Source organism: Ylistrum balloti, unplaced genomic scaffold, assembly GCF_031769215.1.
Source record: "Ylistrum balloti isolate Yb309-2 unplaced genomic scaffold, AGI_CSIRO_Ybal_v1 Utg370552, whole genome shotgun sequence".
Taxonomy (NCBI): Eukaryota; Metazoa; Mollusca; class Bivalvia; order Pectinida; family Pectinidae; genus Ylistrum; species Ylistrum balloti.
In genome coordinates this window covers 211,004-237,995 of record NW_026782348.1, presented here as the reverse complement: position 1 = coordinate 237,995, position 26,992 = coordinate 211,004, and the positions used below count along the sequence as shown (strand labels likewise).

The following is a 26,992-nucleotide window of genomic DNA, read 5'->3' as shown; positions in this document are numbered from 1 at the left end:
AACTCAACTCGTCTCCTCTGCCAGCCCAAACCCCCTCCCAACTCAACTCCTCACCTCTGCCAGCCCAAACTCCATCCTAACTCAACTCGTCTCCTCTGCCAGCCCAAACCCCCTCCCAACTCAACTTGTCTCCTCTGCCAGCCCAAACCCCCTCCCAACTCAACTCCTCACCTCTGCCAGCCCAAATCCTCTCCCAATTCAACTCGTCTCCTCTGCCAGCCCAAACTCCCTCCTAACTCAACTCGTCTCCTCTACCAGTCCAAACCCCCTCCCAACTCAACTTGTCTCCTCTGACAGCAGCTAGCCAAACCCCCTCCCAACTCAACTCGTCTCCCTGCCACCCCAAACCCCCTCCCAACTCAACCCCCTCCTAACTCAACTCGTCTCCTCTACCAGTCCAAACCCCCTCCCAACTCAACTTGTCTCCTCTGACAGCCCAAACCCCCTCCCAACTCAACTCTTCACCTCTGCTAGCCCAAACCCCCTCCCAACTCAACTCGTCTCCTTTGCCAGCCCAAACCCCCTCCTAACTCAACTCGTCTCCTCTGCCAGCCCAAACCCCCTCCCAACTCAACTTGTCTCCTCTGCCAAAACCCCCTCCCAACTCAACTCCTCAACCCCCTCCCAACTCAACTCATCTCCTCTGCCAGCCCAAACTCCCTCCTAACTCAACTCGTCTCCTCTACCAGTCCAAACCCCCTCCCAACTCAACTTGTCTCCTCTGACAGCCCAAACCCCCTCCCAACTCAACTCTTCACCTCTGCTAGCCCAAACCCCCTCCCAACTCAACTCGTCTCCTCTGCCAGCCCAAACCCCCTCCCAACTCAACTCATCTCCTCTGCCAGCCCAAACCCCCTCCCAACTCAACTTGTCTCCTCTGCCAACCCAAACCCCCTCCCAACTCAACTCCTCACCTCCTTCCTGCCAAAATCCCCTCTCAACTCAACTCCTCACCTCTGCCAGCCCCAACCCCCTCCCAACTCGTCTCCTCTGCCAGTCCCTGCTCTCCCCATTCAAAAGATTCTGTCATTGAATTATTGTTAGAGATTCAAGAACCAATGGAGTGATTGACCAAACATGAACCATCCTTAAATTACGTTGATGTTGTCATAACATACTTGTGTTTTCTCATCTGTGATATTGACCTCCGTCTGTTTCTGAATCTCTTACTCATGGGGGACCTAAAAAGCAAAAATAGAGGTTATTGTATATTACTTACTAGCAAGCTCAGTACGAGAGATGTTTTCGAGGGGGTAAACAAGTATACAAGTGTTGCTGTGGTATATCAAAGCCTCTGAAACAATAGGCTATTTCATGATGGTAGTTTTAAGGCCCACAAACTAAATTTTTGCTACTTTTGTGTCTATAAACTTCTGCATGGGTAAAATCAAAATTGTATTTCATGAAAAACAAAAAAAAAGGCCCTGTGTCACTCATCTGTAATTGGCTGAAATTACTTAATCCAAACTAAAGAGAAAGGAATAATCCCCTATTAGCCCAAACCACTCTGCCACAAGAGAGTCAACAAAACTATCTAAAAAAGGAGTCTCATTACCCCAGTCTAAACTGGAACAAAATCTGGACATTAATACAGAATAAGGATTCTAAAAAATCCTCGTCTGTTTCTGCTATGGGGCCCAACTCTTCCTGACCCAAGAGTCAGAGACCTACAATTTGTACAGAGTTTGTCCAATAGAGCACAAGACCTGTTTTTTTTACACCAAAAATGATTCAGTTCAACTAAAGATGCTTTAGACAAAAGCTGAACAAAAACAAATAGTTCCTACAGAAGCAATTTACACTAAATTTCCCCATCTGTTCCCCAACCCCCCACCAGAGCCTCAGACCCCAGGGGGTGAGACCAAACAATTACACAAAATTGATTCCCCTTCACCCAATGATACTTCTTACATCTTGTGGAATTGGTGTTAAAAAGAAATAGTTTTGCAGACAACTGACATCACAGTATGACATTTTCAGACCAGGTGAGCTAAAAATTGTACATATATATATGGATGAGCTAATTTGTATAGGTTAAATTAAGTTCTCTTCAAATTATCCCACGATAACCTACACGAAATAAAACAGTTAATGGTTTGTATGGAACTCTAAAGAGTTTGAAATGGTTCTAAATACTAATTTATAGCTAAGAAAAAATAAATTGATAAATGTCTTATTTCTGACATAAACAGAGATATCTGATAACTTTGCTCTACATCTCCTCCATATGTATTTATATATACACACTGCTATATAACAGCTTTGTGTAGAAAATATTTAAATGTGTTCTATTCTATAGATATGGATCTTTTTCACATGAAAGCATCCATTTAGAGATATTACAAGTCTCTGCAATACATCAGATAACAAAACAGAACTGAAAATGCACAGAATTTACATTATCTCATTTCAACTCAAGAAAGACAGCATCTTTCTGCCTCAAATTAAAAAAAAAACTATTCACACATTTTGAATACTTCAGGTGAGAAGTTTCCTCCGAAAAGTTAACAAGAAATAAATGTCAGTGTGATATTCTGACCTATAACAAGGTCAATACTTGTCAAGCACATATACATGTACATTTAAAGCTGAATACAGAAGGACCTTTCATATACAATATCAGGTGCTGAGAAATTAATCACTGTTCCCATGATGGGCACGCTGTGCCATTAAATTGGCTGGTAGGTCTTAATGAAATATTTTGGTTGACTGATCATTTTTGAATTACCTTTTTTGCACAAGCTTTGAAAGGACTGGTATGAATATTTAGTTAAATGACTTCGACAATCAGGCTGGATGAGAATGTTCTCAATGGTACAAACAACAGCATGAGTGAATTACAGAATCTTAAAGTCAAGTTAAAGGTATAAATGAAGATGTTGATAAGGTCACATGCTAATACAGTCAGGCATTGAAAAGTTTAGATGATAAGTTAGTAAATGTTAGTAAAGTCAGATGTCAGTTAAGTCAGGTGTCAATAAAGTCAGGTGTCAGTTAAGTCAGGTGTCAGTTATGTCAGGTGTCAGTTAAGTCAAGGGTCAGTTAAGTCAGATGTCAGTTAAGTCAGGTGTCAATAAAGTCAGGTGTCAGTAAAGTCAGGTGTCAGTTATGTCAGGTGTCAGTAAAGTCAGGTGTCGGTAAAGTCAGGTGTCAGTAAAGTCAGGTTAAGTCAAGGGTCAGTTAAGTCAGGTGTCAGTTAAGTCAGGTGTCAGTAAAGTCAGGTGTCAATAAAGTCAGGTGTCAGTTAAGTCAGGTGTCAGTAAAGTCAGGTGTCAGTAAAGTCAGGTGTCAGTAAAGTCAGGTGTCAGTAAAGTCAGGTGTCAGTTAAGTCAGGTGTCAGTAAGGTCAGGTGTCAGTAAAGTCAGGTGTCAGTAAGGTCAGGTGTCAGTAAAGTCAGGTGTCAGTAAAGTCAGGTGTCAGTAAGGTCAGGTGTCAGGTGTCAGTAAAGTCAGGTGTCAGTAAAGTCAGGTGTCAGTAAAGTCAGGTGTCAGTAAGGTCAGGTGTCAGTAAGGTCAGGTGTCAGTAAAGTCAGGTGTCAGTAAGGTCAGGTGTCAGTAAAGTCAGGTGTCAGTAAGGTCAGGTGTCAGTAAAGTCAGGTGTCAGTAAAGTCAGGTGTCAGTAAAGTCAGGTGTCAGTAAGGTCAGGTGTCAGTAAAGCCAGGTGTCGGTAAAGTCAGGTGTCAGTAAGGTCAGGTGTCAGTAAGGTCAGGTGTCAGTAAGGTCAGGTGTCAGTAAAGTCAGGTGTCAGTAAGGTCAGGTGTCAGTAAAGTCAGGTGTCAGTAAAGTCAGGTGTCAGTAAGGTCAGGTGTCAGTAAGGTCAGGTGTCAGTAAAGTCAGGTGTCAGTAAGGTCAGGTGTCAGTAAGGTCAGGCCCTGAAACAATCAGGTTCCACTGTACTCCTTTATTTGTTACAAAAATAAAATGGAGTAAGTCTCAATGATATCAGAGTTAATTTATTACACAATCTATGTAGAATAAAACAGCCATGTAAATGTTTACAACAAACTTATGAAAGATAACGTCAACCTTCTCTTTGAAGAACAGATAACAGGTACAACCATTACATGATAAAGGAAGCCTGGCTTTTTTCCCTCAAACAGCACATCAATTTTTATTTCCAGAACATTAATCATATATTCTTAACAACAGCAACTAAACACAGTGTGCAGATTCAGTAAAACTAAACTGACATGAAGATATTATTGATGTAATTTCACAGATAAGTTTAATTTCCATGATAAAACAGCATAATGCAAAAGTTGTGAATTTTGTAAATAAATACTAGTCTCAGCAGCAATACCTATTGGGAGTTACACACTAATATCTTACCATGTGGGAGTTACACACTAATATCTTACCATGTAGGAGGGTCACACTAATATCTTACCATGTGGGAGGGTCACACTAATATCTTACCACGTGGGAGGTTCACACTAATATCTTACCATGTGGGAGGTTCACACTAATATCTTACCATGTGGGAGGGTCACACTAATATCTTACCATGTGGGAGGGTCACACTAATATCTTACCATGTGGGAGGTTCACTCTAATATCTTACCACGTGGGAGGTTCACACTAATATCTTACCATGTGGGAGGGTCACACTAATATCTTACCATGTGGGAGGTTCACACTAATATCTTACCATGTGGGAGGGTCACACTAATATCTTACCATGTGGGAGGTTCACTCTAATATCTTACCACGTGGGAGGTTCACACTAATATCTTACCATGTGGGAGGTTCACTCTAATATCTTACCATGTGGGAGGTTCACACTAATATCTTACCATGTGGGAGGTTCACACTAATATCTTACCACACACTAATATCTTACCATGTGGGAGGTTCACACTAATATCTTACCATGTGGGAGGTTCACACTAATATCTTACCATGTGGGAGCTACACACTTATATCTTACCATGTGGGAGGTTCACACTAATATCTTACAATGTGGGAGGTTCACTCTAATATCTTACCATGTGGGAGGTTCACACTAATATCTTACCATGTAGGAGGTTCACACTAATATCTTACAATGTGGGAGCTACACACTTATATCTTACCATGTGGGAGGTTCACACTAATATCTTACCATGTAGGAGCTACACAGTAATATCTTACCATGTGGGAGGTTCACTCTAATATCTTACCATGTGGGAGCTACACAGTAATATCTTACCATGTGGGAGGTTCACTCTGATATCTCACCATGTGGGAAATACACACTAATATCTTACCATGTGGGAGTTAGACACTTATCTTTGCTGAGTAGGGCACAAAACAAATTCTCACCTAGTAGTTTAAAGTTTTAGGTACTTAGTGGTATAGCTACAAAATAATATGTTACATAATGAATATGACATAATATGTCAAAGTAGGAGAAATCACATTGTTTATAACTGCCTAGCCCTAACTCTCTAACAGTAGATAACATCTGTAGGGATTTAAAAAAACCTGGCAGATTTAAAGTTTAATACTGAAAATATCATATAATTTGTGTATCAATTTGTACCATTAAAAACTGCAATATTACTGAAGTTTCATACAGAAAGAACAGATACCTACCTTGACCTTGAATTTGACCTTGAGTATGACCTTGATCGTCTGCTCCTTTTGTATCTGTAAACAGCAATTTTTGGATTACAGCTAATCTGTAACAATATCTACATAATATTATAGATGTGTCTGTGGAATCTGTCTGGTACAAGGTTTCAGAGAAATGGTAATAACTAATGAAATTGAAATACAAACACTCATAAAATATTCTTCACTTGACTTCTGATTTTCATTAACGATCACCTGGTGATGGCACTTGCAGGTAAATCATCTATGAACTTGTTGAGGTATATTTGGTATGTGACGATGACCAATAATTTGGATTGAAGACAGATATGACCAATGAATGTGGCAGGTAACCTTAACATTGACAAACTATGCTAACCCATGGTATACACAACATATACACCCTGGGAAAGTTTCATTAGGAAACATCATTCTATGAACAGTCAAGGTCATATTTCTGGGGAAGTGAAAGACTGATAACTTGGAGATTTTTTTTTTGCCTGATGTTATTTAACGTATGTTACCTTGACTGTGACCAATCAAGCTGATATTTCATTTACTCAAGGCATATTAAAGGAAATATAACTTGAAGTTTCTACAATATTTATGAACTGATAAGGATGCTAGAGTGATGAAAACCTTGACCTGTGACCTAGCAGTAATGGTTAATAAAAGCCTTGACCTGTGGCCTAGCAATAATGGTCAATACAACAGACATAAAGAAAACGGGAGAATGAAAAAAATATTTATTTGTCGAACATCAGAGACAGCCAAAATACCCTGGAACAAACAGAACAGATAAAGAACTTCAGTTCTTCATTATGGAGGCTGTGATCCACTGTAGATATCTGTTTATCTAAGGACATTGTAAAACTCTACCAACATTACTATGTGTATAATGTCTAACATACTTATCACAATGTTAATGATACAGAACATGGGCAGATAAACAATTACAGATGTTCAGATCACTAAACATTCAATATATCTGTTACCAGTGTAATAACACTCAGGATATTGTTTCATAAATGACACCTAACAAGGATATTACTTAAACATCTCATAGTTTTAATTGTGGTGTCATAGCTTTTACATGCTATGCATGTGTCACATGCAATTTTACACAATAAAATATAGAGGCATGAAGTGTCAATGTAACTATATATACCAGACCTGGCTATGTTTTACACTAAAACTTGTTAGGAAAAAAATTGATTATTTGATGAGTGGACCAATAAAAAGACCTTTGAACACCCAAATGGTAATTCAAGTAGCAATCAGTAACACTGGTACCAAGACCCAACTGAATGGTTTAAATAGTGAAAGAAATTTTCATTGTATCATGTGAGTCATAACTGAAGGTTTAAAAATCTAAACAGATTATAATCAGAAAATTGATCTATAGAATCCAATGTCGAGATGTATAATTAAAGAAATTTAAACTAGAATGAAACACTCAGGAGTCAGGGGGTCACAGACAGAATTAGAGCCAGGAATATCTTACTGATAGCCAGGGGTTACTGACACAGCTAGAGGTCAGGTGTTACTGACACAGTTAGGGGTCAGGGGTTACTGACACAGTTAGGGATCATGGGTTACTGACAGATACAGTCAGGACTTACTAACACAGTTAGGGGTCAGGGGTTACTGACACAGTTAGGGGTCAGGGGTTACTGACACAGTTCGGGATCAGGGGTTACTGACAGATACAGTCAGGACTTACTAACACAGTTAGGGGTCAGGGGTTACTGACACAGTTAGGGATCAGGGGTTACTGACAGATACAGTCAGGACTTACTAACACAGTTAGGGGTCAGGGCTTACTACTGACACAGTTAGGGGTAAGGAGTTACTAACACAGTTAGGGGTCAGGTGTTACTTACAGATACAGTCAGGAGTTACTGACACAGTTAGGGGTCAGGAGTTACTAACACAGTTAGGGGTCAGGTGTTACTTACAGATTCAGTCAGGAGTTACTTACAGATACAGTCAGGAGTTACTGACATAGTTAGGGGTCAGGAGTTACTAACACAGTTAGGGGTCAGGTGTTACTTACAGATTCAGTCAGGAGTTACTGACACATTTAGGGGTCAGGAGTTACTAACACACTTAGGGGTCAGGAGTTACTGACACAGTTAAGGATCAGGTGTTACTTACAGATACAGTCAGGAGTTACTGACACAGTTAGGGGTCAGGTGTTACAAAGTTAGGAGTTACTGACACAGTTAGGGGTCAGGGGTTACTGACACAGTTAGGGGTCAGGGGTTACTACTGACAAAGTTAGGAGTTACTGACACAGTTAGGGGTCAGGGGTTACTACTGACAAAGTTAGGAGTTACTGACACAGTTAGGGGTCAGGGGTTACTGACACAGTTAGGGGTCAGGGGTTACTCCTTGGACAGCTAGTATCAAAAGTTAGTGACAAATACAGTAACATGTATAAAAGAAGGGAATAGAGTAGATTTTCTGACAGTGTACAAAAGGGCAATAGGGCCTGTATTGTTCATCCACAGGTGATTTAAATATATTTCCCTATGGCCCGTCATCCTTCTGAACCCAGATTGTCAGTGAATCCATTTAAAAAAAGTATCCTTCACCCAAGAAGACTTGATATCATAATGAAAGTATGAAACAAGGTTCTATCAAGGTTTATATACCGATTTTCTTTAGAACGGGAGCGAGAACTTCGCCTTCGTTTCCTTGATGATGAACGTGGCTGGGAATGTGATTTTGAGCGTGATCTTGAGTATGAATGTGACCTGAAATATATCAAACGAGAAAGAACATTTCAATACATGTAGATGCCCAACTATAAATTACCACCCCACACCCCATCCCACCACCCCCATCTCCCAACCCCAAATCCCTCCTTATCAAAATTAAGTATTCCCTCTGTGAGACCATGTGACTGGAGATCCAAATTATTGATTGATCATTACATTCAAAATCCAAATTGATAAATTATTTTTACTAAACCCTGACCATTACATTCAAGGCCAAAATTGTAATACAATTGTTGAAATCTTATTCATATTACCAAGACCATCATTCCTAGAACATCATCACATCCCATCCATCCCCCTCACCCCAACATACTGATAATTGTTTTTCAATTGAATTGAAATTGATCAATACATTGTCCCTTATTCATGGACTACTTCACGTACATATCAGACTTAAACATTAATAATAAAACATTGGTACCTAATTTATTTATAAACCTATCTTAAAACCCTAGCCTGTTAAATTCTATATATTTAAACAATGGTTAAGTTTTCAATAAAAACATTTCCATCTACAATAACACAAATTGGAATTTGAAATTGACAATTGATCGATGTATTTTCATTATACGGAATGAAATGAAAGATATGAAGCAGTAAGTCGTGTGTTATACAAAAAGAGCCTGTGAGTATTTGATTTGTGGATCTAGACAGGACAGATTATTGTATTCAATTGATTACCGGATTTTACCACACACATGTTTACAGGTAAATACAGATGTTATTTTATAAGTCTGTGTTGTACAATAGGTAACAGATTGCTGCACTCCCTCCCATTACTGTTGACATTGTGTAACATTTTGTTTGACTGCGTGTTGATTTAAGATTAACGGGTCACCTATAACTATAAAACTATTTACAAGTACTACATATGGTTCACTACATCAATGGTTAGTTATAAAACCTGAAGGGACGTTTGAAGGGTGAAAGCCATTACTGTATATCTATATTTAGATATAAATCTGGAGGACTCTTTGATAAGTGAAACCCGCTAAGTAAAAGACTTTATTTATATATTATATTGATATACTATGATTTTTCTATGTATCTGTTTCTACACTTATATTGGCAATATGTTCAATGTATGACACTACTAGAATTCTCCTTCTACATTATTTATCATAAAAATGTTGACATTAACAGTATATATTGCACTATCTATCCGTTTCTATAACTATATATATACATATATCTGTTTCAACAGACTTCAAGTGTCAAAAACCAAGTTTTTTCTGGTTAGTTCCAAAAAAGATACTTCTTAACTAGAAATAGCTATACCATGAATTATTTAAGTACAGACAATGGACCAGGGATGAAGGAAGAGTAATTTGAACAGCCAACCATCTGATGGATTATTCATGTCATGCTTAAAAGGGAAACCCCTGTGTTGATAAATTTGTGGGAAAACACAACCTGATATTTTTTAGTAGGCTTAAATATCATTCCGTTCATTGTTACCGGTTTGTGCACCTCATAGGTGAAGTTTAAAAAAAATTGTTTTGACTGCTTATACGCATAGTGGAAATCAGCACATTTCTGGCAGCCATTTAAATTCTGATATCTACCTGTCATGACTTAGGACATTCAATTAGACCTAGTTTTCAATAGACAAGTAAAATGAGTTTGATCATCCATTCAATCTCCTAAAATAGTTTGTAGTTAGAAAGGACTGGATTGTTGACATACAACAAACAAACTATAAAGGCGGTATGTCATTAAAATCCCATCCATACACTCTCTGTTTGATGGAACCATACCTTACAGATATATTACACAAAGGCAACATGATTATCCATACATATAGTGACAGACTAGGTTTGGATGAGAGATCAGTAAGACAGGGACGCTATGTTCACATTCTTGATCCCAAACAAAACATGACATCACACATAGATGTTGAAATAAAACATGACATCACACATAGATGTTGAAACATAACATGACATCACACATAGATGTTGAAACAAAACATGACATCACACATAGATGTTGAAACAAAACATGACATCACACATAGATGTTGAAACAAAACATGACATCACACATAGATGTTGAAACATAACATGACATCACACATAGATGTTGAAACATAACATGACATCACACATAGATGTTGAAACATAACATGACATCACACATAGATGTTGAAACAAAACATGACATCACACATGGATGTTGAAACAAAACATGACATCACACATAGATGTTGAAACAAAACATGACATCACACATAGATGTTGAAACAAAACATGACATCACACATAGATGTTGAAACAAAACATGACATCACACATAGATGTTGAAACAAAACATGACATCACACATAGATGTTGAAACAAAACATGACATCACACATAGATGTTGAAACAAAACATGACATCACACATAGATGTTGAAACAAAACCTGACATCACACATAGATGTTGAAACAAAACCTGACATCCACACATAGATGTTGAAACAAAACCTGACATCACACATAGATGTTGAAATAAAACATGACATCACACATAGATGTTGAAATAAAACATGACATCACACATAGATGTTGAAATAAAACATGACATCACATATAGATGTTGAAATAAAACCTGACATCACACATAGATGTTGAAATAAAACAAAACACATACATGTTGAAATAAAACACACACACATAGATGTTGAAACAAAACATGACATCACACATAGATGTTGAAACAAAACATGACATCACACATAGATGTTGAAACAAAACATGACATCACACATAGATGTTGAAACAAAACCTGACATCACACATAGATGTTGAAACAAAACCTGACATCACACATAGATGTTGAAATAAAACATGACATCACACATAGATGTTGAAACAAAACCTGACATCACACATAGATGTTGAAATAAAACATGACATCACACATAGATGTTGAAATAAAACATGACATCACACATAGATGTTGAAACAAAACCTGACATCACACATAGATGTTGAAATAAAACATGACATCACACATAGATGTTGAAACAAAACCTGACATCACACATAGATGTTGAAACAAAACATGACATCACACATCACACACACATAGATGTTGAAATAAAACATGACATCACACATAGATGTTGAAATAAAACATGACATCACACATAGATGTTGAAACAAAACCTGACATCACACATAGATGTTGAAACAAAACCTGACATCACACATAGATGTTGAAACAAAACCTGACATCACACATAGATGTTGAAACAAAACATGACATCACACATAGATGTTGAAACAAAACCTGACATCCACATATAGATGTTGAAATAAAACATGACATCACACATAGATGTTGAAACAAAACCTGACATCACACATAGATGTTGAAACAAAACATGACATCACACATAGATGTTGAAACAAAACATGACATCACACATAGATGTTGAAACAAAACATGACATCACACATAGATGTTGAAACAAAACATGACATCACACATAGATGTTGAAACAAAACATGACATCACACATAGATGTTGAAACAAAACATGACATCACACATAGATGTTGAAACAAAACATGACATCACACATAGATGTTGAAACAAAACATGACATCACACATAGATGTTGAAACAAAACATGACATCACACATAGATGTTGAAACAAAACATGACATCACACATAGATGTTGAAACAAAACATGACATCACACATAGATGTTGAAATAAAACATGACATCACACATAGATGTTGAAACAAAACATGACATCACACATAGATGTTGAAACAAAACATGACATCACACATAGATGTTGAAACAAAACCTGACATCACACATAGATGTTGAAACAAAACATGACATCACACATAGATGTTGAAACAAAACATGACATCACACATAGATGTTGAAACAAAACATGACATCACACATAGATGTTGAAACAAAACATTCATCTTATATCATCTGATTTCTTTGTTTCACAAGAATTTTACAAAACACTGTAGTTAATTGGAAGTTTATCTGGACGTGTTTACTAACCCAAGGCTAACATTGAGGACATAAGTCCTTTTCTTTATTGATATTTTATTCCATGAACAGAATATGTCCCAATAAATACATACAAAGTAGCTGTTGATTTTTAAATCTGACCTTAAAACTCAAAAAAACAAATACAATACATCAAGTTCAGGAGACAGTGATGTCAAAGACAGGAAATCAATATTGGGAGACAGCAATGTCACACACAGGGTATCAAGGTTTAGAGATAGTAATGTAACACACAAGGTATCAAGGTTTAGAGATAGTAATGTCGCACATAGGGTATCAAGGTTTAGAGATAGTAATGTAACACACATGGTATCAAGGTTTAGAGATAGTAATGTCACACACAGGGTATCAAGGTTGAGAGACAGCAATGTCACAAACAGGGTATCAAGGTTTAGAGATAGTAATGTAACACACATGGTATCAAGGTTTAGAGATAGTAATGTCGCACATAGGGTATCAAGGTTTAGAGATAGTAATGTCACACACAGTGTATCAAGGTTGAGAGACAGCAATGTCACAAACAGGGTATCAAGGTTTAGAGATAGTAAGTCACACACAGGGTATCAAGGTTTAGAGATAGTAATGTCACACACATGGTATCAAGGTTTAGAGATAGTAATGTCACACACAGGGTATCAAGGTTTAGAGATAGTAATGTCGCACAGGGTATCAAGGTTTAGAGACAGCAATGTCACACACATGATATCAAGATTTAGAGATAGTAATGCCACACACAGGGTATCAAGGTTTAGAGACAGCAATGTTACACACAGGGTTCAGGGTTTAGAGATAGCAATGTCACACATAGGGTATCAAGGTTTAGAGATAGTAATGTCACACAGGGTTTCAGGGTTTAGAGATAGCAATGTCACACACAGGGTATCAAGGTTTAGAGATAGTAATGTCACACACAGGTGGGTTAAGAGATAGCAATGTCGCACACAGGGTATCAAGGTTTAGAGATAGTAATGTCACACACAGGTATCAGGGTTAAGAGATAGCAATGTCACACACAGGGTATCAAGGTTTAGAGACTGTAATGTCACACACAGGGTATCAAGATTTAGAGATAGTAATGTCACACACAGGATACCAAGGTTTAGAGATAGTAATGTCACACACAGGGTATCAGGGTTCAGAGAAAGTAATGTCACACACAGGGTATCAAAGTAGGAAATCAGCTATATAACAGACTGGATACAGGATAGTTAGGAGACAGTGATGCCAAAGGTCTTGAGACAGTAATTGCACTGCCAGGATATCAAGGTTGGGAGAGGGTTATGTTAAAGACAGGATATCAAGGTTGGGAGAGAGTTATGTTAAAGACAGGATATCAAGGTTGGGAGAAAGTGATGGTACAGATAGGATGTTGAGATTGGGATAAAGTGATGTCACAGACAGGATGTTGAGGTTGGTAGCCAGTGATGTCACAGACAGGATGTTGAGGTTGGTAGACAGTGATGTCACAGACAGGATGTTGAGGTTGGTAGACAGTGATGTCACAGACAGGATGTTGAGGTTGGTAGACAGTGATGTCACAGACAGGATGTTGAGGTTGGTAGACAGTGATGTCACAGACAGTGTATTGAGGTTGAGAGAAAGTGATGTAACAGACAGGGTATCCAGGTTGGGAGAAAGTGATGTCACAGATAGGATGTTGAGGTTGGTAACAGTGTTGTCACAGATAGGATGTTGAGGTTGGGAAAAAGTGATGTCACAGACAGGATGTTGAGGTTGGTAGACAGTGATGTTACAGACAGGATGTTGAGGTTGGTAGACAGTGATGTCACATACAGGATGTTGAGGTTGGTAGACAGTGATGTCACATACAGGATGTTGAGGTTGGTAGACAGTGATGTCACAGACAGGATGTTGAGGTTGGTAGACAGTGATGTCACAGACAGTGTATTGAGGTTGAGAGAAAGTGATGTAACAGACAGGGTATCCAGGTTGGGAGAATGTGATGTAACAGACAGGGTATCCAGGTTGAGAGAAAGTGATGTAACAGACAGGGTATCCAGGTTGAGAGAAAGTGATGTAACAGACAGGGTATCCAGGTTGGGAGAATGTGATGTAACAGACAGGGTATCCAGGTTGGGAGAAAGTCATATCACAGATAGGATGTTGAGGTTGGTAACAGTGATGTCAGATAGGATGTTGAGGTTGGGAAAAAGTGATGTCACAGACAGAATACTGAGGTTTGGAAAAAGTGATGTCACAGACAGAATACTGAGGTTGGGAAAAAGTGATGTCACAGACAGAATATTGAGGTTGGGAAAAAGTGATGTCACAGACAGAATATTGAGGTTGGGAAAAAGTGATGTCACAGACAGAATATTGAGGTTGGGAAAAAGTGATGTCACAGACAGAATATTGAGGTTGGTAGACAGTGATGTCACAGACAGGGTATCATGACTGGGAACAAGGTAATGTTGAAGGACATGATTTTTGGCTGATCACAGTAGCGTACTTACCTATATTTGTAGTCAGTGGTGTATCTGCTACTACGCATAGCTTTAGCTGCTGCTCTCTCCCCATACGGAATAGCGTGCTCAACTCGTACCCTCCGACCACACACTAACCTGTCAACATTCAATGCACTTTATGAGGAGTTAGGACAATCAGACCCTATTCCTCACTCTACTCATTACAAAATTCTCGTTGAAATCTGCTCTTTGACATCGCAGGCATTAGTACACATTTAAATAAAAAATACGAAAATAAAATAAACAACCAAGAAACTAAGAGGGCTTGTATTGCTTCGATTGTTTGTTAAGGTGTCACTGTATATTACAAATGATGAATATATTGATGTATATATATATATATATCATGCTTGTCCTTGACACTCTGTTTTCAAGTAAAGGTGCTTGATTTTCAGAAAGAAAAATGGACAAAGTCTCAAATAGCCCTAGTAATAAAAATCAGACTGATGAATGTTCTGGTAAAATGATTCCTCGAATCCTTTTTTATTCATTTTAAATTATATGTTTTGAATATGCACAGAACTTCTTAACAAGCAAACAGCTGCTTTTATACAAAACCCACTTTATAAAGAATCTCAGGTTCTGTTTAACTTCTTTAACTGTTAAACACACTTTATGCAGTATGTACATGTGTGGGCCTATCTGTTCCAGTTTCTAGATGAACAAGAAATTATATTGCCATAAAATCTTTCTTAAATTTGCATTTAAATGGGGTTCATCTTTCCCCTGATCTTCATCCCACATGTATATCTGTCATGGTGTTTTTACTTGATAAATTTGTAGTTCTTAAATAATTCAGTAATGGTAACTATGGACAACACTGTCATCATGTATAATGGTAACTATGGACAACACTGTCATCATGTATAATGGTAACTATGGACAACACTGTCATCATGTATCATGGTAACTATGGACAACACTGTCATCATGTATCATGGTAACTATGGACAACACTGTCATCATGTATAATGGTAACTAAGGACAACACTGTCATCATGTATCATGGTAACTATGGACAACACTGTCTTCATGTATCATGATAACTATGGACAACACTGTCATCATGTATAATAGTAACTATGGACAAAACTGTCATCATGTATAATTGTAACTATGGACAACACTGTCATCATGTATCATGTCTATGGACAACACTGTCATCATGTATCATGGTAACAATGGACAACACTGTCATCATGGTAACTATGGACAACACTGTCATCATGTATCATGGTAACTGTGGACAACACTGTCATCATGTATCATGGTAACTATGGACAACACTGTCATCATGTATCATGGTAACTATGGACAAAACTGTCATCATGTATCATGGTAACTATGGACAACACTGTCATCATGTATCATGGTAACAATGGACAACACTGTCATCATGGTAACTATGGACAACACTGTCATCATGTATCATGGTAACTATGGACAACACTGTCATCATGTATCATGGTAACTATGGACAACACTGTCTTCATGTATCATGATAACTATGGACAACACTGTCATCATGTATCATGGTAACTATGGACAACACTGTCATCATATATAATGGTAACTATGGACAACACTGTCATCATGTATCATGGTAACTATGGACAACACTGTCATCATGTATCATGGTAACTATGGACAACACTGTCATCATGTATTATGGTAACTATGGACAACACTGTCATCATGTATCATGGTAACTATGGACAACACTGCCATTATGTATAATGGTAACTATGGACAACACTGCCATTATGTATAATGGTAACTATGGACAACACTCTCATCATGTATCATGGTAGCTATGGACAACACTGTCATCATGTATCATGTTAACTATGGACAACACTGTCATCATGTATAATGGTAACTTTGGACAAAACAGTCATCATGTATCATGGTAACTATGGACAACACTGTCGTCATCATTCATGATAATGTATTTGGTTATAAAACATATCACCATATGACAAATTACATGTATCTTGTTAATGTATTCTCATTTGAAAAGAAGATTAACATTTTACTGTCTAACTTTTTTTTGTACTTACATTATGTAGCAATTTGATTCCAAGATGATAAATTCAAAAACAGAGTTTGAATAATAATAAGGGATATATGTACCTGAGGTAGTTATCCTTCCACAATCTACTCACATTAAATGAATATTATTGTCATATTTTTTCATGTATAATACAAATGTGTAACTGTAAATGTACAAATTGCTGGTGCGCTATGATTGATTGTTCTCGCCTGAATTAACTTCTAACTTTCCTAAAAGGAAGGTATATAACTAAAAGTCACCAAATACAACCCCAACTTATTCTGTACAGAATCAAGTCACTGAATACCTCAACGTTTTTTGTACAGAAAGAAGTCACCACATACACCCACAACATCCACTCACTGATAGTGATATTATCAATCAAGAATACCATAAGCTATTCTACTAACTAGTCAGGTGGGTGATGAAGCATGGGTAAACTTTGCAGCAGAGAAAAGGTCAATATATAGGTCTACTTTTGATAAATGACTCACCATTTGAATGAAAGAAAATTACACTGTGAATCTCGGATCAAGAAATATACTGCACAAAAATTAATAACATATTACTTACCACCAGTAAATTCGGGGCTTGATAAGTAACATCAAATATACAATTATACTACTGCTTATGTGGAACGCTGATGTTTTTAACCCGACCATCAAAGTTCACATCAGAATATTCATTTAGGACTTTATTCACTAAATTTACTGTCAAATATATTTACAGCTTACAGGATATTGCTAATCAGAAAATAGACATAGTGACAGATCAAATTCTAGAATAAAACAGAAGGCACATTTAATTCCTTGATGTGTCCTGTACATTGATTGGCCCTGATGAAGCCGCACCTTTACAAGGAACTTGAAACATAAAAACACATTTAACTGGTGACACTTGTAAATATTATCCTATTTTTTACTTGTAAACTGATTTGATGTAACTGGTGAGCAAGGTTGGGTTTATATCTATGGATGTATTTAAGGAAAATATTAATGTTATAATATCGTTCAGTGTAGATATGTATGCCACTGATCCACATAACTCTCTGTGGTCATTCAGGGTTGAAGATGACAAGATTAAGGTTCATGAGGCTTATCACCAGCAGACAGAGCACTTCTCTTTCTGCAGTTTTAAAATTTGAAAATTATTACAATTAACCAAATAAAACTTAAAATTAAAAAGAAATGAAAAAAAGAAATGCTTATTAAAAACCTTATAGATATATAATGCTGATATTGTTTGGCTGAACTGCTGAGACTTCATCTTTTATGATTCTTACAAATCTTTGTGGGTCAATAAATATTACAATAATGACAATATGTAATTACAGGGAATGATAAAAACATATCATCATCAAAAATAGAACTTTCAATAGTGTTTTCATCTCAATTGAGATAGAACAAGATCTAGTTCATTATGAAAAGTCACAAAGGGAGACAGTAGCATGTCTTGACCGCCCTACTTCCTTATCTGCTTTCTTACAGCAGTCATAAAAAATTTAGTTTTGGTATACCACTTCATACCCAGGACTACATTTTGTATAAAACCAATATCACACAAGTTTACCTTGATCCTCGATCCTAATATTGATTACTACTAGATCAATATGTTTTTGTGACAATGTATACATATTTTATAAACAATGAGAGTCAAACAGACTTAGTCTTAACATATATTGATCTGATTGAGAAATCAAGCATGGCGTTTATTGACGTGACAATCAGTCAGCAGTGTGACATTATACTCAACAAAATCAATTACATTTTGAAACAAGAAATTTTTACTTTTAGTGTATCAAATTCTGTACTGAGTCTGTCTAACCTGGCCTGATCATACGGGTCATACTGATCAACTGACAATCCGATTCTCTCACGCTATTAGTGTACACCAGATCTGAGGAGATTTTGAAATTGCTCTTACAATGACTTAAACATTTAGTTTAGGGACACTTCAACACAAGATCATAAGTCCCTAGTACAAACACGACAGATGTTGTCAGATACCCAAGTGTTGCCTGACTGTACACAGTGAATGTAAACATTTTAAATACCAGATAAAAGTACCAGTTCTAGTAAAAATTAGCTTCAATAGTTGTGTATAATCTGTGATTCAGCTGTTACACATCAGTGATTCAGCTGTTACACATCAGTGATTCAGCCGTTACACATCAGTGATTCAGTTGTTACACATCAGTGATTCAGCCGTTACACATCAGTGATTCAGCCGTTACACATCAGTGATTCAGTTGTTACACATCAGTGATTCAGCCGTTACACATCAGTGATTCAGTTGTTACACATCAGTGATTCAGCCGTTACACATCAGTGATTCAGTTGTTACACATCAGTGATTTAGCCGTTACACATCAGTGATTCAGCTGTTACACATCAGTGATTCAGTTGTTACACATCAGTGATTCAGCCGTTACACATCAGTGATTCAGCTGTTACACATCAGTGATTCAGTTGTTACACATCAGTGATTCAGCCGTTACACATCAGTGATTCAGCTGTAACACATCAGTGATTCAGTTATTAGACATCAGTGATTCAGCTGTTACACATCAGTGATTCAGCTGTTACACATCAGTGATTCAGTTGTTACACATCAGTGATTCAGCTGTTACACATCAGTGATTCAGTTGTTACACATCAGTGATTCAGCCGTTACACATCAGTGATTCAGTTGTTACACATCAGTGATTCAGCCGTTACACATCAGTGATTCAGTTGTTACACATCAGTGATTCAGCCGTTACACATCAGTGATTCAGCTGTTACACATCAGTGATTCAGTTGTTACACATCAGCGATTCAGCCGTTACACATCAGTGATTCAGCTGTTACACATCAGTGATTCAGTTGTTACACATCAGTGATTCAGCCGTTACACATCAGTGATTCAGTTATTACACATCAGTGATTCAGCTGTTACACATCAGTGATTCAGCTGTTACATATCAGTGAGTCAGCTGTTACACATCAGTGATTCAGCTGTTACACATTAGTGATTCAGTTGTTACACATCAGTGATTCAGCCGTTACACATCAGTGATTCAGCCGTTACACATCAGTGATTCAGTTGTTACACAGCAGTGATTCAGCTGTTACACATCAGTGATTCAGTTGTTACACATCAGTGATTCAGCCGTTACACATCAGTGATTCAGTTATTACACATCAGTGATTCAGCTGTTACACATCAGTGATTCAGCTGTTACATATCAGTGAGTCAGCTGTTACACATCAGTGATTCAGCTGTTACACATTAGTGATTCAGTTGTTACACATCAGTGATTCAGCCGTTACACATCAGTGATTCAGCCGTTACACATCAGTGATTCAGTTGTTACACAGCAGTGATTCAGCTGTTACACATCAGTGATTCAGTTGTTACACATCAGTGATTCAGCCGTTACACATCAGTGATTCAGCTGTTACACATCAGTGATTCAGCTGTTACACAGCAGTGATTCAGCTGTTACACATCAGTGATTCCGCTGTAGCGATAATTTTTCGATCATCTTTTTACCCACCAGATATACATTTAATTTTTCTCCCATAAAAATTTATTGCATGTAAATTTAAAGGAAAAACAAAAATTTATAAAATCTTCACAGTGATTATATTGATTTTCATTGACTGATTAGTTATGTAGTCAGTACCAACAAACAGTGTTATTATTAACAGCCAATCAAAAACAGATGTGTCCTGTTCATTATGAACCCTGATTGGCTCATCAATGTTTAACCTTCAATTTCCTAATTTTGTCTAAATAGATACAAACCTTCCATGGAGCTTCCGCACTGCTCGCTCTGCATCATCAGAATACTTATACACAAGGAAAGCAAAGCCTGGCGGATTCCTGCAACAAAAGATACTGTGTCATAAATCGGACAGGCAAGTATCTTAATTATAGAAATAACTGTGAACTCTACCAAGCACAGCAATGACTCTGTCTCCCATCAGATATCCTGTGGACAGCCAATACATGTGATCACCTTCCCTTCTTATTTTGATAATATTTTAAGTCAGAACATTACATTTGCCGAATTTTTTTGGTTTCTTTTAAACAGACGTTTCAACAAATCAAAACACATTTTTTAACTAATTATATTTTCATGCTTGAGCGTGTGAATGTCTTTACCTATCATTGTAATGATTTGAATGTGGGTTTCCCAGTACTATATTCTCAAATTTCTTTTTACAGCAAGACCTAACATGACCTTCTATCCCACTTACTATTTTCACAATATTGGTGTGTGTTAACACCATATAAATTTATACTATTGAGAAATAACAAGGGCCATCAGAGATGGGGTATGAGACCCCCCTTCCCCCGTAACAGTGGTTATGAAGCATTGTGTAAAGTTTGTCTAATTGTCCAAAGAAAACTCCAGTAATTACATCAAACCAACTTTCTTTTTACAGCGATCTTGACCTTTGCCCTGCCAGTCTGAAAAGCAATCCAAAGTAAGCCCCTGTGGTAAAGATGCACTGAATGAAGTTTGAGAATAATTGTCCAAAGACAAAAACTCAAGTTATTGCAAGAAAATCAATCTCCTAAATAAGGTAACACTGTCCTTGACCTCTGACCTTTGAACCTCTAAAGCCATCACAAAGAAGCACTTCTGATAAGGAAGCACTGTATGAAGTCAGAGGTTGATTCACAAAAGGGACCTCAATTTATATGTCACTTATGGTAGGCGACACAAAAATAGACAGGTGGATGGACAAACTGACAGACAAGACAGACAAGCTGATTACTATATGGCATTGGCATCTTGCTGCAGGGTCCTAATAATGCCTCAATTATGCAAACGAGAGTAATGGTTCTGCTGCACTGTACTTTTACTTGTTGAGACAAAATTATGATGGATGGATGGACAAATAGGCTGACAGACAGACGGACAAAGTGGCAACTAAATGCTCTCTCTTCGAGGAACATAAAAATTGGGTATCTAATGTCTGACAGTGGTAATACAGTATAAAACTAATAGTCAAAAGTAGTGTCCCACTCATTTATAGGGTAGGTGTGTTGCATGTATTTCTAGTAGGGATAAAGCAACAGAAGCTGGGAGAGGGTACTCAGTTTGAAAAGCAGTACAGGAGTAGTTAGATAGGGGGTGTACAGAGGAGAAACTTAACTGGACTAGCAGTACAGGAGGAGTTAGATAGGGGGTGTACAGTGGAGAAACTTTACTGGACTAGCAGTACAGGAGGAGTTAGATAGGGGGTGTACAGAGGAGAAACTTTACTGGACTAGCAGTACAGGAGGAGTTAGATAGGGGGTGTACAGAGGAGAAACTTAACTGGACTAGCAGAACAGGAGGAGTTAGATAGGGGGTGTACAGAGGAGAAACTTAACTGGACTAGCAGAACAGGAGGAGTTAGATAGGGGGTGTACAGAGGAGAAACTTTACTGGACTAGCAGAACAGGAGGAGTTAGATAGGGGGTGTACAGTGGAGAAACTTTACTGGACTAGAAGTACAGGAGGAGTTAGATAGGGGGTGTACAGTGGAGAAACTTTACTGGACTAGAAGTACAGGAGGAGTTAGATAGGAGGTGTACCAGAGGAGAAACTTTACTGGACTAGAAGTACAGGTGGAGTTAGATAGGGGGTGTACAGAGGAGAAACTTTACTGGACTAGCAGTACAGGAGGAGTTAGATAGGGGGTGTACAGAGGAGAAACTTAACTGGACTAGCAGAACAGGAGGAGTTAGATAGGGGGTGTACAGAGGAGAAACTTTACTGGACTAGCAGTACAGGAGGAGTTAGATAGGGGGTGTACAGAGGAGAAACTTTACTGGACTAGCAGAACAGGAGGAGTTAGATAGCAGTAGGGTGTACAGAGGAGAAACTTAACTGGACTAGCAGTACAGGTGGAGTTAGATAGGGGGTGTACAGAGGAGAAACTTTACTGGACTAGCAGTACAGGAGGAGTTAGATAGGGGGTGTACAGAGGAGAAACTTAACTGGACTAGCAGTACAGGTGGAGTTAGATAGGGGGTGTACAGAGGAGAAACTTTACTGGACTAGCAGTACAGGAGGAGTTAGATAGAGGGTGTACAGAGGAGAAACTTGACTGGACTAGCAGTACAGGTGGAGTTAGATAGGGGGTGTACAGAGGAGAAACTTGACTGGACTAGAAGTACAGGAGGAGTTAGATAGAGGGTGTACAGAGGAGAAAATTTATTGGAATAGCAGTGAAGGAGGTGCAAGGTAACAGAGATAAAATATTTTGTTAGAAAATGTTGTCCATGGAATCCCACTGTAAAAGTACATAAACATTTCTACATATACAGGTGCAGGTTTTAACATGGTAATGTGTAAGTTGTGATTGATATTGGTGGTTTAAATTATTTTTTAAGTATTTTGTTAACCACTATGACATAATAACTTCCCCCACATTTCATTTTTAATAGTGTGATCAAAATTTGCAACAAAAGATATAGCATTATGCAAACTTCAAAAGAGGAATGTCTTGTTCAATTACATGCATTATAAACATCGGGTTGCTTTATGATAAATGTCGAATTAAAACTGTCTATTGTTAAGTGATATAATAGATATCTACCAGCTATACAGAAGAAAACAGCTGCGGGTCAGACTTAACTACAGTCTTCGCTGGAAACCCCCGAGGACATTTGTCCGTACTTTCAGGCCTTTAAATGATTTAATGAGAGAAACAACCAAATTGATTTGTAATGTAAACAAGATCACACACAAGATCCTATCATTGGTCTGTCTACTAATGGAATAGTGAAACCTGACTAATCACTCATACACAGGATTGTTGTAGAAAACGCACCATAGCACCTAGCATCAACAGCTAATTCATCAAAAACAACTCGTTTTAATTCTGAATTTGAAAATTAGGGTCCAATAAAGAAGATATTCAATGTAGTTATATCAGAGAGAAGCAGATTCAATATTTATTTTAAATCACATATTGTTAAAAAAACCTTTTAATACCTAACCAAATAAGTAGAATAAGGATGGAGCATCAACGACAAGGATTCCATAGTTGTTTAGATTTGTTTATGTAGACTAGGCCATCCGTCATCAAAACCAAATAAAACCTATCGTCTATGGAGCTTTATCACAATACCTCTGTATCCACCTTGAGTTTCTCTACTAATACACATACCAACCAGTTATACCATTTAGACATTGGATCACTCCACCTTTTTGTATTTTCTTCCACCTAACCAAACAGTTAAGTTGTAATATTTGTAATACTGACATGACTTAACACACGTAGATTCACTGATCCAGAACCGACTCAAAGGGTTTCCTGATCACGATTTTTAAAAACTTGATATTTTTTCCGCTAACCCAATACAGTATTAAGTGTATTTCACAAGATGCCGTTTCAATGAACACCCACATATATGACGCACCTAGCAACTGTTGTAATGTAAATAAGGGCCTTTGAATATACTTAAGGAATATATACTGTAAAGCCAACAAACTGTAGAGACTGATCTATAAAGGTAAATAAATAGCAACACAAATTTGGCTCTATCATCTGTCTTTTTTCCATGATCTCATGTGTGTATAAACCTAAACATTTTCTATGGTGACACTGCATTTTATAATTCTTTTAACTGCTGTCAGAATATTGCAATATTTCAGAAACTGTATTTAAACTTAAACAAAAAAGTGATGAAAGCTATCCAAAACAATTTTATTGGACACAAAATTTTAACAAATTGCTATAATTCTGTTTATAAGTTTTTGGGCCTAGATTTGTTAGTATTACCAGTGTATACAGCAAAGTTGATTGTCCTACTTATGATGAAAGCTCTGGATACAAAAATTAAAACAAAGGGAAATAACTCTCTCATTAAGGAATCAAACATTGGTACACTGCACATCATCTAAGTATTACAAATGTCACGCTTAATTGTGGGCTCAGAACACAAAAGGAAGTATGGACTAAGCAGCAAATATATGATCCAATGAAAATTTTCAGAGAGCATAAAAAATTATTTATTTTCCTAAAAAACTACCAGTAATAAAGACAAGATTACCCTGATAAAACTCACAGTAACTGAGAAGAGAATTGCCCTGATAAAACTCACAGTAATAGAGAAAAGTTTGCCCTGATAAAACTCACAGTAATAGAGAAAAGTTTGCCCCAATAAAACTCGCGGTACTAAAGAAAAGTTTGTTCTGATACTCACAGTAATAGAGAAAAGTTTGCCCCAATAAAACTCGCGGTACTAAAGAAAAGTTTGTTCTGATACTCACAGTAATAGAGAAAAGTTTGCCCTAATAAGACTCACAGTAATAGAGAAAAGTTTGCCCTAATACAACTCACAGTAATAGAGAAAAGTTTGCCCTAATAAGACTCACAGTAATAGAGAAAAGTTTGCCCTAATACAACTCACAGTAATAGAGAAAAGTTTGCCCTAATACAACTCACAGTAACAGAGAAAAGTTTGCCCTGGTAAAACTCACAGTAATAGAGAAAAGTTTGCCCTGGTAAAACTCACAGTAATAGAGAAAAGTTTGCCCTGATAAAACTCACAGTAATAGAGAAAAGTTTGCCCTGATAAAACTCACAGTACTAAAGAAAAGTTTGTTCTGATACTCACAGTAATAGAGAAAAGTTTGCCCTAATACAACTCACAGTAATAGAGAAAAGTTTGCCCTAATAAGACTCACAGTAACAGAGAAAAGTTTGCCCTGGTAAAACTCACAGTAATAGAGAAAAGGTTGCCCTGATAAAACTCACAGTAATAGAGAAAAGTTTGCCCTCATAAAACTCACAGTAACAGAGAAAAGTTTGCCCTTCCATTAACTTTCAGTATTTTTATGTATATGTCTAGATTATAATATAAACTCTACACCTTAATTGTCCATACTTCATTAACATCATCACGAAAAGCATAGTAATGAAGATTATGAAAATCTTCGTGTTTGAGATATAACTTGATATGTTAATTCATGGAATAAGGTTAAATATGTACCAGCATCAAAAGTGGTCTACTACATATATCAAAAATGAAGGGAGTGAAATGGGTTGGGGAGATTCCTAGAACATTCACCTAAACCAACTTTATTAATTTGTTAATATTTCCTACTTGGAATATTCAATAGATTCAATCAAATATACCTGTACATTACTTGACAGGCAGACCGTGTTCACACAGCCGAATGAGAAAGACGTTGAACCATTGATTCTTTTCTGGATATACAATATACTTTATTGCCAAATTATTCAATTCCAATACATGTACATTTAAAACTCTGAATGATTGGGCGAGAAGACAACGTTTTTATGTGCATATTTATCCACATAAAAGATTTATGGATAGGTCGCTCTGCCCTTCACTATTTCATGCTGTCAGCTACAATAATCTCTAAAGCATTTCCTTCATAGTTTCATATAAAAAAACTGGCACGTATGTTTCTGTGCATAAGTGTCCATTATGTTTCGCATAAACCAGGTATGCTAACTTGTCACTGACTGGTTAGCTTCTGCTTACATAGTTTTACACAAACACTGAAAAGTGAACAGAAAACATAGAAGATGAAACAAGTGGCTTTTTTTCTATTAAAATATTGGGACAGTAATACTGTCCGTAGATACTGAGAATATTTCATGAGTTGTACGTGTCCTACCTAAGTGTACATCTCTACCACGATAGTGAACCTTATCGGAACTCGTTAACTGATAAAACATTCATGTCCCTATATTTTACCTTGCGACCCAAACATCTGTTATATCTCCAATTACTCCAAACTCCCTTTCCAATTCATGCTTTCCGACTCGGCTACCCAAATCCCCGACGAACACCCTGTATCCGCCTCTGCTTCTGTCTAGTATCGCCATGTTATTGGACGTGTGCTAATACTTCCCCGTTTAGTCTTACACGCTGTGTGTTGCGAACCGCCCCCTCTGATACTTGCCTAACTATCGATTTGCGCATGCGCAAAGTGCCTCTTACCTGTAATGCAACCTATAGTACAATTTACAAATTAAACTTTTAAAAAAATTTAAAACGTAAAACTTAATACGGATTGTGTGACGTTTTAGCAGTAAATAACGTATTGTATT

At 37.3% G+C, this 26,992-nt stretch overlaps 1 protein-coding gene across 1 annotated transcript in view; it reads right to left on the bottom strand.

Annotated features, from left to right (window-relative positions):
- The window catches only part of LOC132556145 (uncharacterized protein DDB_G0287625-like), a 40,720-nt gene extending 13,953 nt beyond the window's left edge, over nucleotides 1–26,767 (bottom strand). Inside the window, exons 1-6 of the mRNA XM_060220534.1 lie at nucleotides 26,637–26,767; nucleotides 20,709–20,786; nucleotides 14,855–14,962; nucleotides 8,228–8,329; nucleotides 5,574–5,627; nucleotides 1,119–1,181 (exon numbers count right to left, since the gene is read on the bottom strand). Of these exons, the coding sequence (XP_060076517.1) occupies nucleotides 1,119–1,181; nucleotides 5,574–5,627; nucleotides 8,228–8,329; nucleotides 14,855–14,962; nucleotides 20,709–20,786; nucleotides 26,637–26,767 (536 nt within the window). The remainder of the gene's footprint in view (nucleotides 1–1,118; nucleotides 1,182–5,573; nucleotides 5,628–8,227; nucleotides 8,330–14,854; nucleotides 14,963–20,708; nucleotides 20,787–26,636) is intronic.
- Nucleotides 26,768–26,992: the final 225 nt, after the last annotated feature.